Genomic DNA, 16400 nt, shown 5'->3' with positions numbered 1-16400 from the left:
AGTCAAACTGCTTGTCTACAATGGGAATATATGCTGGATAGACCCCATCCTATTTCTCTTCCCTTTTAAAAAATAATTTAACCTTTGAATAGGCAGGAAGGGGAGATTTTTTTCCTACACGCAATTGGCTAGATCAGATACTACGGCACTTACGTTACACAGTATTTGGGAAGTACGCATAACTATTTTGAAACAGTGTAAGTATAAGAAATATTTAAGTATTTTATGAAATAACAATCTGGCTCTGTTTGTGAGCAGTTTGTTTTTTATATTTAAATAATTGGATGATCTCCTTGTGTAAACATGGAACCATGTGAAAGTGGTGGTTTCATAATCTTCATAAACATATATATTTAGATTTGCTCATGTTGGAGTTACCATTAGCACCAACAGTTTGTCAACATTTCCACAGGGCCTTCTAAGTGTATTGGGAAAGCCCGGGCTGACACTTGGTGTGAGTCGTCTGTACAACACGACAGCTTCTAGCTACGGCTCACAGCATTGCACGTGTTCTAACTGTAAGCTTGCTTGTCTTTTGGAGTTAGTTTTATGGAGTAAAATTTTTTTCTCTTTCACAGATTTAAACAGGTGGCTTATTTTATACAACATAAGATATGGCTTTTCCCTTATTTCAAAACATCCTACTTGTATATCTTTGGGAAATTGAGCAGTCTCAAACCATCTTATATATTTTTTTTCTGACTTCATCAACCAATTCATGCTATTGGTGTTAGTAGCTGTAGAAGTTGGAGAGCTCATGTTTCTGGTGCTCTGTTTTGCCTGCTTTAATAGCTTAGTTTTGTGATGAGAATGTTCTGATCTTTAATTGTACATTCCCGCTCCCACCCCCGTTACCTGTCAGAATTAACATCTAATGTAGGAATAAATATTACGATTTATTTCTGTGTCAAAGAGTTTGTAGAAGGGGAGAAAGGAATAAGCCTTACAGGGCTTGGCTTCCAAAATGAGTGTTAACTAGGAAAAATCCTTCATTTAGGGAATTTTATGTGCTAAATGGAGGACTCATGATTTTACTTTTTCTACCAGGTCTACACATGGCTACTTTTCTGTATGTGTGTCTTGTCTTTCTACTTGAGTTGGGTATGAGTGGCTGCTTTGGAAATGTGTTCCTGAAGAATTTCTAAATCCCATTTAATTTATTTGAATTCTGAAGTTCTCCCCGAGCCTCTCACTCTGGCATAAGCTGGGCTAGGACTGGCTCTTGAGCAGTGCATAGAACTGGCAGTCACAGGGCTGATCCCAGCTCCCCGCAGCTTCTCCGCGCTGCCGAGCCCTGAGGATCAGACCTGAGGGAGGCTGACAGAGGGCATGGGAGTACCTCGCATTGCAATTGATGTGCGCTCAGAAGCTCGTTTGGGAAACATGTGGCTCCCACCACCAGATGTGCAGCCCCATCTGTTTCAGCTGCCTACGTTGGGGTGAAATATGGTGAAGGAATACTACTCTGTCTCAAGATAAAATGTGTTGAACCAAAGTTGTTTTTCCTCTGACGACAGTAGCGATCCTTTGCTTTGGTACATGCTTTTGCTCTCCACCAGTTTTTCCCTTTTTGAGATTTTTACCTTGAACAAATTTGGAATTGTATTTTTCAATTACAGTTTACATTCCATATTATTTTGTGTTGGTTTTGGGTGTACAGCATGGAGGTTAGACAATCATATACTTTACAAAGTGTTCCCCTTGGTAGTGCCAGTGTCGGCCTGGCACCGTGCATACAACCTCCTCCCATTCGGCAGCCTGTCTTGAATGTTAATGATGTCTGTGACTTGTCAAGTGAAAAGCAAAATGTGTTTTTCATGTTCTTGATAGATCTGTTGTGCCCTCAAACAGATCCATCTAAGACTCCATCCACATTTATTTTGCAACCATATCTTGGTTCATCATCTTTCTTTGACCTACAGTTATTGAGTATTCTGGGTTTCCCAGGGACAACTTAGTTAAGTCAGACTTTAACTTAACCAACTCTGTGTGAAAAATATCCTGTCCAGTGAACCACACTATGGCCATAGTTAATCGTGATGGTAAATGTACTTCGCAGGTGCCAGTCTATGAAGATTATGGCTCAAATGGTGCTGGCACTGGAGAGTAATTAGAAGTTTGTAATTATTACAGTTTTCTTCATGTTTTGTGTTTGAAGATATTAGTACTTCCTTCATATTTTAAAATCTCCTAGGAGGTTTATTTGAGTTTTTGTAGGAGAAGCAAAATCATCTGATCAATGACCTTTAATCCTGTTATCATTTAGAATATTCATGTCTAGAGATAATTTTCATATTGGGGGGAACTTTAAAAAATATTTTCCCAAGGAATACATCTAGAGATAAGGATATATTTGGTCTTTCATTCCTAAATAATGTATTATCAGTGGGTAAAATACTATTATTACCAAATAATATCATTTTTAAGCAGCCAATTAATACTGATTTCTCAAAGCTAGTAATTTGAGAAGTTAGTTTTGTTAGCTTTTGACCTAAAATATTATCTGTTGAATAATTTATGACAAAAGGTAAAAAGAGATTGAGAAAATATGGTTTAATTAGAAAGGTCCTGAAATTTTGGAATTTTTGGTACTTTTGCCCTTTATTATCATGTTCAAAACTTTTTCAAGATTAAACTCATGTTAATTTAGCCCTCTAAAACTTTAATGGACTTGTAGAAATGTGTATCTGCCTAAGCTTTATTAACATTGTTAATGTTAACATTTATTTTCTGTCTAGGGCATGATGATTAGAATAGTGAACATCTAGAGTGTTAAAATTTGTCTTTGTATCAAACATCAGATTACATGTTTTATGGTGATATTTTCTATAAATACTTACAATGTAATATGAAACTAAGTTAAGTATTCTAAGATCAGCATTTCTTATTTTGGTCAAATCTTGTGTGACTCAATTCATGACCTTGATTGTTTAGTTGCATTTGAGTGTGGTAGTGCACGTGATTACAAGAGGTGTTTTTGTTTTTGTTTCTTTTTACCCTAATGTTGCCAAGTTCTGGTGAGAGGACCTATGCCCATCTTGATTTGTATAAGATCTGACATGTTATTGGTGCCAGAGAGAGGGTTTCTGTTTTTACATACATCTTGGATTTGGAATTGGGCAGGCAAAAGTTAACAATTTTATGATCAGCTTGATCAACTAAGTTCTTAGTAATGATTAATTTAAAAAAAAATCTGTTGAATTTGTAACATTATTTAATCAGCAAATATAGAGTGAGGATAAAATTCCAAGAGCCCATTGTTCAGTACCATTATGTTCAAAATTAGAAATCTGTACCTCTTGTCAGGAATGGATGCCTTCACTTAGAAGGAATTTAGATTTCTTCTTGCTTGGCCAGGGCTGACTCCAGAAACAGGGGAGCCCTTTTAAAAAGTGTTAGGAGTATATTAGGAACAGATGGGCATTCAACACCTACGCAAAATGCTCTATGGGATAAAATGTGAATAACTAAACTTGATTTAACAAAGGGTCAAACTTAGAATACCAAGATTCATTTAAAAAAAAAACTTTGCTATTTAAAGGAGCACAAATCAGATAATTAGAATCAAGGCAAAGAGTTCTACTTATGCTGTTTGTCTCTCTTGATATACTTGTTAGTGATATGGGTATTGTTACCTGGTTTCTGCCTCAAACTTGTCTTGTTTTCTATATCGGCATATTCCTTTGGAGATATGTATGGATTTGTGTTTATACCACTAACATATTTTTGAGGATTTTTCATGTTTTAAGTGATATATTTCTTCTTTACAATTTTGGGTGGGTCTAGTTTTAGAAAAGTGTTTTGGTTGGAATGATGAGGCTCTGAGTCTCAGCAGGTTTTAGGGAAGGAAAAGTTGAAGCTTACCAAGAGAGCAAATAAACATGGTCATCAGAGCTGAGAATTAAGGTCTGTTTATTCACCTGCACACTTGAATTAAATCTCAAAGCAAAAGGCAGAGCCATTTGACTTATTAAGATCCTGACAAAATAAATTACTTTAGTCAAGTTAAGAAAAGGTGGATTCTTGCCTGATGGTAGTCACCATATGGATGAAGAAGCTTTTGTTAAATTGTGAAGCTCTTGATCTACCACATAGAGGCTACTAGGATAGTAGACACTGGACAATGGTTAATGAAACTGAAAAGTCTATTTGACATTTGGGACATGAAGCTTCAAATTGCAAAAATTTTACGTGCCCTTGCCCTTCAGCATTGAGGAGCACTATTAATGACTAAAGAAGATTGGAGGAAAGGGAGAGAGAGCACTTAGCTTGGGTGTGGCTCACATCACTTTTGTTTAAGAGAATTCCTCACGTAGGGTTATAAAGATATCTAAGAGATATACTGAAGTAAGTATTCCCTAATTCATTTTCATGAAGCCAGTCAAGGTTCATGTAAATAAGGCAATGCTTTTGATGATTTTAAGAATACCTTTAAAAAACATGGAGAACAATTTGTTGACTCTGAAGTCTTTGTGGTCAAGATGAAAGTTAGCATCTGATATGTAAAAACAGAACAAAACAAAAAGCCTTTAATTTATGTTGATTCTCTTAGTTCCATAATTCTCTTTTCTCCATATTTTTTACTTTGGAGTGTGATTTATGGCGATAAAGAGCATTTTGTTTAGCTTTGAACTGAGAGTAAGTATAGCTTCAGCCTTAGTTTATGATGACTGTGGTACAGAGAGATTTCTCCTTACACAGTGCTGCTGTGTACGTAAATCTTCCAAGTTCTCTTTTTACTGATGAAGCTAAGTTTGGCATTTGAATAATCTTGATATTGCCTTTTCAACTATCATGCCAACAAGGTCTTTGTGCTTAAGGTGGGTTCTGTTCTTAGACAACCCTGAAAATTAAAATTAGTTGGGTTTGACCTGGAGAGGTACCTTAGCTGGTTGGAGTGTAGTCCTGTACACTGAACAGTTGCGGGTTCTATCCCCTGTCAGGGTACATACCTAGGTTGTGGGTTCAATCCCTGATTGGGGCATGTACAGGAGGCAACTGATTGATGTTCCTTTCTCACATCAGTGTTTCTCTCCCTCCCTCCCTTCTTTTCTCTCTCTAAAATCAAAAAGAAAAAAAGGACTCATGGACATGAACAACACTGTGGTAATTGCTAGGGGTCGGGGAGTATATGAGGACTAAATGGTAATGGGAAAAATACAGTAACAATGAAACCAAAACAAAAAAATAAAATCAGTAAACATATTTTCGAGTGAAGATTTAAAAAAATTTTTTTTAAATAAAAAATGAGTTGGGTTCTCCTCAGTCAACCTCATCTGCCAAAGCCATTTCATCCATCATACGGCCACTGAATATTCCCAGCTCTGTCCTCTCAGATTTCTGCACCCACTCCTATTCCCAGTTTTTACCCCGTTCTTATACAGAGAAGTTGAGCTGTATCCCAGTTTTTGAAATTTACATGTTTGCTCCTTGCATCCCCCTCAGAACACCATAGCAATATTAGAATAAAGTCTCTTCAGAAGGCAGCTGGGGAAATTGTAAATAGTATAGGGTTATTTTCAGTCAGCTATGTGAAAATGCTCTGTAAGTCATAATTACCATATTTTGCCATGTATAATGTGCACTTTTTTGCCAAAATTTTGGAGGGAAAAATAACGATGTATATTTTACATGGGTAGCACTAAAACATGGTGCATTATACATGACAAAACACCAAAATACAGTATCTTATCAGAGTAAGGTGTAACAAATGCTATAAGTATAAAAACAGGAAAACTGACCCAACAAGAGAATGCAGAGTGAAGTAGAGAAAGGTGGGTGGCAGCTGGGTTGCCATAAGGAGCTCTCAGTTGTAAGATTAGTGGAACTGACAAGAGTGAGAGTTGGAAGTAAGTCTGTAGGAGGAGACATTATCCAGGAAACTAATTAGCCATGAATGATCACTTGGAATATTATGTCTTCCTCATTGTCTTTATTTGATTCTGTGACACCTGATACTCATGTATTGGAAACTTTTCGTTTTTTTTTCTTTCATGCTTCTTATCCTTGTCACATTTTCATTTTTATATTGTTTTGTGCTCCAGTTCTTTAAACCTGTTTTCCAGTAAACTCCCTCCCTTCTAATCTATCATTCAACTTCTCAGTTTTAGAATATTCATTTATTTTCCAATTTTTGCATGTTATTTATATGGTATTGCCCTTCTCATGTGATTTCTAGTTCTTATTTATCTTTTCAAATATCCTAAAGATTGTCATTTAAAAGTATCTTTTAGACTGTTCTGTTATTTCTGATTCTTTAGGTGTGAAATCTCTGCCTCTGAACTGAGACTGATGACTTCCTCACAGCAGTTGGTCTGTACACATGACTTGTTCAATCTGGTGTTAAGGTAGTTTTCCATGGAAGTTCAGGTCTCAAGATTGAAAAAAAAAATTAGGGCAGTTTCAGATTTTTTTTCTTGATGTATATTCTTTGATTTGGACAAGTTTTAGTGTTAACCTCTTGACTTGGCGACTCTATACTACATCAATAATTTAGGCTTGGATCCCACTCCTGGATGTCTTACAGGTGTGGGGTGCTTATTTCTAATGGCTTATGTTTTCTTGCTTCCCTGCTCATCTCCTTAATGCCTTCATCCAGGGTTGGAATCTTCCTCTCTGGCCAATTGGAGTGGGGGCTTCTAGTGCTTGTTACATGGACAAACAGCCCTCATGACTCCACTCTACATAAATAGAGCCAAGCATCAACTCTTTTTTTTAAATTATCTTTTATTATTTATGATATTACAGTTGTCCCAATTTTTCCCTCTTTGTCCCCCTCTGCCTAGCACACCCCCACCCCCGCAAATCAGGCAATCCCTACACCATTGTCTAAGTCCATGGGTCATGCTTATATGTTCTTTGGCTACTGTATTTCCTATACCGTACTTTACATCCCATGACTATTCTGTAACTACCAATTTGTACTTCTTAATCCCTTTAGCTTTTCTTCTATACCCCATCTTTCCACCTATCCCTCCAACCCCCCTCCCTTCTGGCAACCATCAAAACATCTTTTGTATCTATAATTCTGTTTATGTTCTGCTTGTTTGTTTATTTTGTTTTTTAGATTCAATTGCTGATAGGTATGTTTTGTTGCCATTTTATTGTTCATATTTTTGTTGTTCCTCTTCTTCATCTTCAAGAAGACCCTTTAACATTTCATATAATACTGGTTTGGAGGTGATGAACTCCTTTAGCCTTTTCTTGTCTGAGAAGCTCTTTATCTGTCCTTCAAGTTTAAATGATAGCTTTGCTGGGTAGAGTCATCTTGGTTGTAGGTCCTTGCTTTTCATCACTTTAAGTATTCCTTGCCAATCCCTTTTGGCCTACAAAGTTCCTTCTGAAAAATCAGCTGACAGTCTTATAGGAGCTCCCTTGTAAGTAACTAACTTCTTTTCTCTTGCTGCTGTTAAGATTCTCTTTGTACTTAACTTTTGGCATTTTAATTTTGATGTCTTAGTGTGTGCCTCTTTGGCTTCATCTTGTTTGGGACTCTCTGTGCTTCCTGTACTCATGTGTCTATTTCCTTCACAAACTTCCTGAAATTTTCTGTCATTTTTTGAAATCGATTTCCAATTTCTTACTCTCTCCTCTCCTCCTGGCATGCCCATGATGTGAATGTTGGTATGTTTAAACTTGTCCCACAGGCTACTTACACTATCTTCATTTTTGGATTTTTTCCCCATTCCAATTGGTTGTTTTTAGCTTCTTTATATCCCAAATCTCTGATTTGAATCTTGGCATGATCTACTGTACTGTTGATTCTCTGTAAGTTGTTCTTTATTTTAATTAGTGTACCTTCATTTCTGACTGGATCTTTTTTATGCTGTTGAGGTCCTCACTAAGTTCATTGAGCATCCCTATAACCAATGTTTTGAACTCTGCATCTAGTAGATTGCTTGTCTTCATTTTGTTTAGTTCTTTTTCTGGAGTTCTCCTCTTTCATTTGGGCTATGTTTCTTTGTCTCCTCATTTTGGCAGTCCCCTTGGGTTTGTTTCTATGTATTATTAGAACTGCTATGTCTTCCAGGCTTGATAAAGTGGCCTAATGTAGTATGTGTCCTGTAGGGTCCAGTGGTACAGCCTCCCCTGTTACTTAAGCTGTACTCAAGGTACAGCCACTGTGTGGGCTGAGGATACTCTCCTCTTGTAGTTGAGCCTTGATTGCTTTTGGCATGTTCAAGGTCAGCCACTGTCTATGTTCTGTTTGGAGTGACACAGCAAAAGCTACAAAACAATCTACAGATGGCTGCTACTTGTGCTGGGTTTGGAGTTGCCCAGCAAAAGTTAAACTCTGAACCATGGGTGACTGCTGCTAGTGCTGGGAAGGGGCAATATAGTGAGAGGTCCAGGGCTTGCTGAAGCCAGATGCTGCTTGTTTGAGAGAATTTAGGAAAATCTGAAGCATGGGCCAAGACAAGCCATTTTTATGGAAAAGCCACTGGAACCAGCTTGGGTGGGTGTAAAAATTGGTTGGGAAAAAGCTTCAGGGAATCACCAGATAAGGCAAACAGTGTGAGTGAGGTTTATGGAGTCTCAGATATGGCCCTTTCCTGCTGGCTCTGTGGTGTGAAGGCTCAGAAAATAAACAATGGCCTTTGCCGGCATTTCTGACTTCGAGAAAGTTGGCCCCCAGCTCTTGCCCTGATGCTGGACAACCCAGTTCTTGCTTGTATGCCTTTGTTGCCTTTCAAGCTGCTGCCCCAGTGCTGGTGCTCAGAGCAAGTGAGTCTGAGTAATTTTGTATAGGGGCCCTTTAAGAGGATCTGCCAGGGAGTCTAGCAGGTTCTATCTTCTGCAGTTTCAATCCCTGCTGGCTTTTACAGTCAGAAGTTATAGAGACTTATCTTCCTGTTACTGGAACACTGGGCTGGAGAGCCTGGTGTGGAGCTGGGATGATACCCTCACTCCTGAGATATCCCTCTTGGTATTTATTCTTCACGTGTTGGTGTGGCACCAGGCCGTTCTGCATCTCTACCCCTCCTACCAGTCTTGATGTGGTTTCTTCTTTAAATTTCCTAGTTGTAGGACTTCCATTCAGCTCGATTTCTGATAATTCTAAATGATAGTTGTTCTGTAGTTTAGTTGTACTTTTGATGTGGTTGTGCAAGGAGGCAAGCTGTATTTACCCATGGCACCATCTTGACTGGAAGCCCATCAAGTATCAGCTCGTTATGTGCATATTTCTTGTTCTAGATTTAGGACCCTGCCATGAGGTCTAGTTCTGTCTGGATTAATATCTCCATGGGCCATTCAGTTTGAGATTCCAGCCTCAATTCTGGCTCTGAATTTCCTTTTTGTTTCTAAATTTGGTTGTGTATTAATACTTTTTTTTGGGAGTGGCAGAGGACGTTTTGTTTAGATTTTCTACTTCATTAAAATAAAATAATAGATACTTGTCTTCACAACATGTTGCATTGACTAGAAGTCTGATCATATTCATATTGAAGTATGTTTTTTGTGTGTTTTTTTTCTTTTACAGCTAGTTATGTATCAAATCCCATTTGCAAGGGTTGCTTGTCCTGTTCAAAGGACAATGGGTGCAGCCGATGTCAACAGAAGTTGTTCTTCTTTCTTCGAAGAGAAGGCATGCGCCAGTATGGGGAGTGCCTGCATTCCTGCCCGTCAGGCTACTATGGACACCGAGCCCCAGATATGAACAGATGTGCACGTGAGCAGCTGACTTTTCTCTACCTCATTTCACTGTTTATGCCACTTAGGAAAACTAAGTTGAAATTTTTAACTAAAAAGGGGTCTATCTTTAATATGCTACAGAAATAATCTAGGCTTAAACTTTAAAAAATTGAGTGGGGTGGGATAACAACACTTTAAATTTATCTTTCATATGGAAGAATATTGCACACACTTTTTAAGATTATCTAATTTTTTTTAATAACAAGCATCTCAACACAATCTTATTAGGCAGATTTTTCTAAGGCATACTCAGCACTTACCAAAAAAAAAAAAATTTAAATAACTTTCTTACTGGAAACATTGTCTCCAGTTTACCATAGTACCAGTAGCTTATTTTCTCTCTCTTACCTAATTTGTAATACCTTATTTAGTCTCATATGTAATGTAATACATTCATTTTAGAATTCTGTAAAGCATGATTACTGATAGAAGATGTAACTAAAATATTTAGTTTACTTCAAAGTATTCTAAGTTTAGCAACTACAAAAAGAAAAGCTAATTAAGGAATGGCATTCTTACATACATACATAGGAATTCAGGCACAGTGTTTCATCTTTTAATCCAAAAATCACTCATAGAATAATATGTAAACAGTAGAAATTCAAGTTTAAAAAAAATCAATGAGATACCAAAGGAATATCCCTTTCTTTAAGTTCAAATTTTAGGGGACACACGAGATAAAGGGAAGGGGAGCATGGAGTGAAATGGCAGGTGGGTAAGAAATTTGATCATGATTTAATACATTAAGTGCTAATTAGCAGGCAACTGGTGTGTCATGGGAGTGATTTAATTATCCCTGATGGACACATAGTATATATGACTATGAAATGAGTTGAGGTCTTTGGATAGGAAGAGTTTGAATTATATCAGCCAACTACAGTATTATTTTGGAAGGAGGCAGAACTAGTGGAAAGAGGTCAAGTAGATTCTAGAAAGAAGGAACCACAAATGTGTAAAAATAATGTGTTTAGGGCAGAAGTCTCATTTGGGGTGCAATTGGCATTTTAGCAAGACATCTTGTCCTACTCATTAAGTGTCTTATTGACCTCAGTCCCTCCTCATTAAGCATCTTGAGTGTTGTCAAATCATTGTGACAAGCAAAAATGTCAGCAAACATTTCCAGACACCTCCTAGGAGAGCAGTGCCATCTCTGGACGAGAACCATTGCATAGTATGTGCGTGATGGAAAGTGTGGTTGGAATTGGGGATGGAAAGGGAGGTTTGAGTGCAATTGATAAAGCTCTTGAGTACCATTTGAAGCAATATGATATTATCTGAGGGTTTTGAGGAGGCAGTAGACTAAAGAAATTGCTTTATTTAAGATAATTCTGGCAGAAGGAGGAAAATAAAGAAGAATGGAAAGTAGACTAAGGCTACTGTTAACAATATCCATAGATAGGAAATAGTGTTCTGAAGAAAGTTTTGTGAGTAATGAATTCCAGAGACCAAAAATAGTCAATGAGACTTAGTAACTAATTTGACAACGAAGAGAGAATCAAATTTAATCCTACGGTTTCTAGCTAAGGAGACTGGGTAAGGAGTTTTGCCATCAGCACAGATAGAAGTAGATAGGCTGAGAGGAAATTTGGATCTATTTCCATTTCATGAAATATTTTGGATTAATAACTAGAGGGTCGCAACTTCTAACAAATTATCAATAGACTGGCTAATTTTTGCAAATCATTACCTTATCCTTACGGCATATGATTTTGCCTATCTAGTCATTTGTCTTTGATAGTTTTTGGGTTTCATAGGAGGGTGGGTCCTTAAAATGCATTCCTGCTCAGATTGCTTTAGATCACTTATAGGGAGGGGCATTTGAGTCCATGACCATTCTGTGTGGTTTTCATTCCAGACTATTAGTGCACAAGAAAGATGAGATAAGAATGTAGATGGCTTTAGGAATTTATCTCAGGTTCTAGGACTAGCCTTATATGTGCTGTGTATGGATAATATGGTGACCATCTAATGTGTCACTCAACCTGGGACACTGGGGAGTGTGAAGGGCTGCTGTTAATAATTATGCAGGGACATGGGGTGTAAACCAGAACTGTCTGGGCAAACAGGTGTAGATGGTCACTCAACAATACCCCATAGTGTATCATAGGGTCTTCCTTAGAGAGATGCTCCCAGGTAGGGGTTAACATGCACATTTAGGCTAAGTTGATCCATTTTTGCAGAAATGTAAATCAGCCTTGAAAAGATAATCTATGTGTGAGAATGGGTTTGCTATGGTTATACTCATTGCAAGTGAATGCAATCAATGCTGCAGTTTACTGAGCTGGAGGAAATCATTACTTATCTGGTACAAGCAGGAAGTGTTGATTCACAGGTTTCTGTGAATCAGGTTGAGAGTGGAACATTATTTCTTAATTCTCAGTATATGACTTTGGATGACCATGGTTCTTTCATACTAATGATTCATGTTTTTGTCATACTTTCTTCTTTGTATTCTATTCAGAGGATGAGACAGATTTAAACTGGAAAAGCTGTTACAGACTGAGAATCTGAGATCATACCCACTTTTTGTTTCCGTAAGAGATTATGTCTCAACAGTAGAGAAGAAAATTATACTTCAAGGAACAGTAGCTTTAAAAAATATCCTATAAGTGAAACTTGCTCTTCTGTTTCATAATCACTAGCACAAGATCCTGATTGTAAAGCAGTATCTTTCTTCTACAGGAAGACTTGCTCTATGAAATGTTGGCTGAGGTTCACTTCTTGGTCCAAACTATATGGAGCTCATGAATTTCAAACATGTTTGCTTATAAAAACAAATTTAATAATAATTTGAGGCATACTGTGAAAATATACATATATATATATATACACACACACACTACTACTGAATGTTGAGTGGCCATTGTTTCTGATACTATTATGTGATGTTTTTCTAATATAATTTATTTCTTATTCATTGATAAATTCATTTATATGAACAAATTAATTTTGAAAATTGTTATATATATTCCTTGTAGAAAGTTTAGAAAGTAATAGACCTTAAAAAAGGAAAGGCAAAACTAAATAACAACAGAAAACTATTACCCAAATATAACAAAAGTTAACATTTTAGCCTCTATGCTCAACATTTTGTTTCTGTGCATATTTATGTCTTTCTCCTTTTACAAATGTATCATTTTTTCTGTTTTTTTAAACTTGTCTTAGCTTAATAATTAGGAACATTTTTTTTCATGTCTTTATGCTGCATACATTTTCCTGAATGGATATTCCATAATATATTTAGCTAATTACCTACTGAAAATTTGCATTTAAATTTTCACTATTATAAGCAGTTATATTAAGGATATCTTTATAGCCCTGACTGGTGTGGCCAGTGAGTTGGGCACCATCCTGCAAACCAAAAGGTTACCAGTTCAATTCCCAGCCAGGGCACATGCTTCATTGCAGGCCAGGTCACCGGTTGGCGGGGGGCGGGGGGGTGTGCGAGAGGCAACCAATTGATGTTTCTCTCACACACTGATATTTCTCTCCCTTTCTCCCTCCTTTCCCTCTCTCTAAAAATAAATGAATTAAATCTTTTTTAAAAAGAATATCCTTATATATAGATTCTTTCTCTCAGAAACATATGTAATTTTACACATGTATCTGATTTATTTTCATAAGATACACTTTTAAACAGAATACATTTTTTCCAGTTTTAGTGTGATATATTTGACATGCGGCCACAATACATATTTTCAAGACTTTTGATATATATTGCTGAGTGAACTTCTCGAAAAGTTGTACTTATTCACATCTTCACTAATAGCAGACATCTTACCACAGAAATTTATGTTCAGAGATTATAAATGGAGAGTTTAATGAATTATCAAAAAGCGACCACACGTTTGTAACCACTGCTCAGGTAAAGGGGGAATGTTAGCAGCGCCCTAAGAACCCTCATTGTATCTCTTCCCAGTCACTCCCCTCTCTCCTCTTTTAACACAACTACTATCCTGACTTGTAACCAAAATGCATGTGAAAGATTTTTCATGATGACACTAGTCACATTAGCTAGAACTCAGAAACAACCCAAATGTCCAATAGAGTACCTGAAAGAGTGTTGTATATTTAAAAATATATGGCAGTAGAAATGAGTGAAATGCTGCAACATGCAACAACGCAAATGAATCTTACAACATAATGTTGAATAAAAAAAGCCATGAAAATAATATATACATTTACATACATTTCAAAAATAGGGATAATTAACCTATGGTGCTAGAAGGCAAAATTATGGTTCTTACTGATATGTATTTATTGAATACCTACTATGTGCTGGCTTTGGTACTAGATACCTGGAAATATGATAATAAGTAATAATTAGTTAATGCCTTGAGGTTGCTTATGGTATAGAGCAGTGATTCTCTACTAGGGGTGGTTTTGCTCCTTAGGGGACATTTAATAATGTTTGGAGACATTTTTGGTGATTACAACCAGAGGGGTACTACTAATATCTAATGGATAGAAGCCATGGATACTGCTAAACATTCTACAATGCACAGAACTGCCTTGTTCAGTAAAGTATTTTGGACCCAAAATGTCAGCAGAGTTGATGTTGAGAAAGCCTGGCTTAATGGAAAAGACAAACAATTCAGTGTATTATGTGGTAAAGACGGCTAGTTATTTAGCTTCCATGCTGTGCCAACTCTATTAGAAGTCTTTTTTCTCACTTTTTTCCAATTAAGTGCAAAGTAGGTTATGGTATTTCCATTTTAAGGATGAAGTTACCTAAATGTGTAACATACACTTTCTGAAATTTGGGGTAGATTTCAGCAATGAAGGAGATGACACTTATGAAGATGTGGGCATTTGTAGAGTGATTAGGATTAAGCATACAGGTAGAAAAAAGGGAGGAAATCACGTGAAGTCATAGCATCACACACTCAAGTAATCCATTTTGATTAGGTGGTAGAGGACAGCTCCATCATATAACCAGAAATGGTGCTAATTAGGGTGGTGGGGACTGGATAATGACAGGCCTCATGTGCTGCATTTAGGAAGTATAAACACCTTACCTGAAGGTGACAAGTAGTCAAGGAAGGATTTTAAGTAGGAGAATGATAAGGTCATGGTTTTGGGAATTATTTTTCTTTTGGTAGCATGAAAGGTGAGTTAGAGGGAGTCAACAAGAAGGCAGCAAGAACAATAATCTAAGTAAAAAAAATAAATAAATGAGTACAGCTATCTCTTCAGTAGACCTTCCCCAGCCAAACTATCTAAAATTTTAACCTTCCCTATCCCAGTATTTCCTTTCTTCCTTCTCTTCTTTAGTCCTCCCTCTTTCCTTTCCTCCCTCTTTCTTCACTCCTTTCTTCCCTTCTTTCCCTAGTACTTAATAAGTAACAAATATACTGTCTATTTTACTTATCTGTTTTATCCACCTCTCCCACTAGAATGTAAGTTTCAAAATGGAAGGGATTTTGATCAGTTTTATTCAGACTCATAAAATGCAGAATATTGTCTGACACATAGTGAGTGCTCAATAGTGTTTGTTGAATGAATAAATGAATGAAGGTAGATATAGTGGAGATGGAGAAATATTGAGGACAAATCAATAGGACTTAATAATCAATTGGAGGATGTTGGATGAAGGTGAAATTAAGATTACTCTTATGATACTGGTTTAGGGAGCTGGAGAGTGTAATTTATCTGGGTACAGAAAGCAGAAGAAGGACCATATTTGCTAGAGAGCAATGTCATGGTGTGGAAGATAGCTGATCGGGGACATGTTGGAATTGGGGTGGTATGAGACACCCTGGGCAGGGGGCCCAGTGAGCAGTTAGATGTACTGGTCCAGAGCCCTCCGGGGAGGTCTGAACAGAATCATTGGCAGGAAGAAGAGAATATCAACTGAGCTGGGGAAAAAGAGTTCTGAGGATTAAAGCCTGAAAAATGTTGACATTAAGAGCAAGCAAAGAAAAGCCTGTGGAGCAGGCTATGGCTGTTACCAGGAAAATAGGAAGAAATTCGGGGAATACTGCCCCAGAAGCAGAAGCAGGATGGTTTGAGCGGTAGCAAGCGGTCGATGTCAGAGTCACATAAACAATAGGCATTAGCCTTGATGAGAGTTGTTTTGTTGTTACTGTTGGGGCACTATCCTGATGGCAGTGGTTTTAGGGAGTACACGTGGAGCAGCCTTTACTGCTAAGCTTGTTGAAAAGGAGTTGATGATGCCTCTTGGTTTAGGAAACAGGGGTGTTAGTGTGTACATGTCACACGGAAGGAGGCTTGAGTGGGGAAGAGACAGTTGAGGAGAAAGAGAGGGATGATTAAGGAAACAAGATCACTGGACAGAGAACATAAAATGCAAAACCGAAGTGGGGAAATGAGCCTGTCCTGATAGTTAGTAGAGGAAATCTTATTTCTCAAGTTTACATTTAATTTTCTTGTGGGTTTGGTGGTTCTCTTACATGAGCCTTTGATTTCGGTGTAGAACCAATTTGGACAGCATCATTCTGTTTTAAGAGCAAATGCCACCTGGTACTCTGTTTCCCCGTTGTGATCGTGAGACATCTATTGTACACTTTAGTTTTTAAAGTACTTTCATTTTAAATACACCCTTTCCTTGGCTTCTTGCAATCCTATGGTATCATCTGAATTTGCAGAGCCGGTGGCAGATTTCTGAGAAGTCCACTGACAAACCTGTGGGTTGGCTGCCAATGTGGCACAGCAGCTCGGTGGGGAGACACGACAAAGTTACCTTC

The 16400-nt window shown here is 37.4% G+C and overlaps 1 protein-coding gene across 3 annotated transcripts in view; it reads left to right on the top strand.

Annotated features, from left to right (window-relative positions):
- The window catches only part of RSPO2 (R-spondin 2), a 138355-nt gene that overhangs the window by 59992 nt on the left and 61963 nt on the right, over window positions 1–16400 (top strand). For 2 of the 3 annotated variants that reach the window (XM_054590072.1, XM_054590071.1), the window contains exon 2: window positions 9482–9670. The exons of the other annotated variant lie outside the window; for it this stretch is intronic. In XM_054590072.1, the coding sequence (XP_054446047.1) occupies window positions 9482–9670 (189 nt within the window). The remainder of the gene's footprint in view (window positions 1–9481; window positions 9671–16400) is intronic. 3 annotated transcript variants of the gene reach the window in all.

Source organism: Pteronotus mesoamericanus, unplaced genomic scaffold, assembly GCF_021234165.1.
Source record: "Pteronotus mesoamericanus isolate MK-2021 breed Mesoamerican mustached bat unplaced genomic scaffold, CSHL_Meso_final scaffold_174, whole genome shotgun sequence".
Classification (NCBI taxonomy): domain Eukaryota; kingdom Metazoa; phylum Chordata; class Mammalia; order Chiroptera; family Mormoopidae; genus Pteronotus; species Pteronotus mesoamericanus.
The sequence above is the reverse complement of the archived record's forward strand: the minus strand, read 5'-3'. Positions and strand labels throughout refer to the sequence as shown.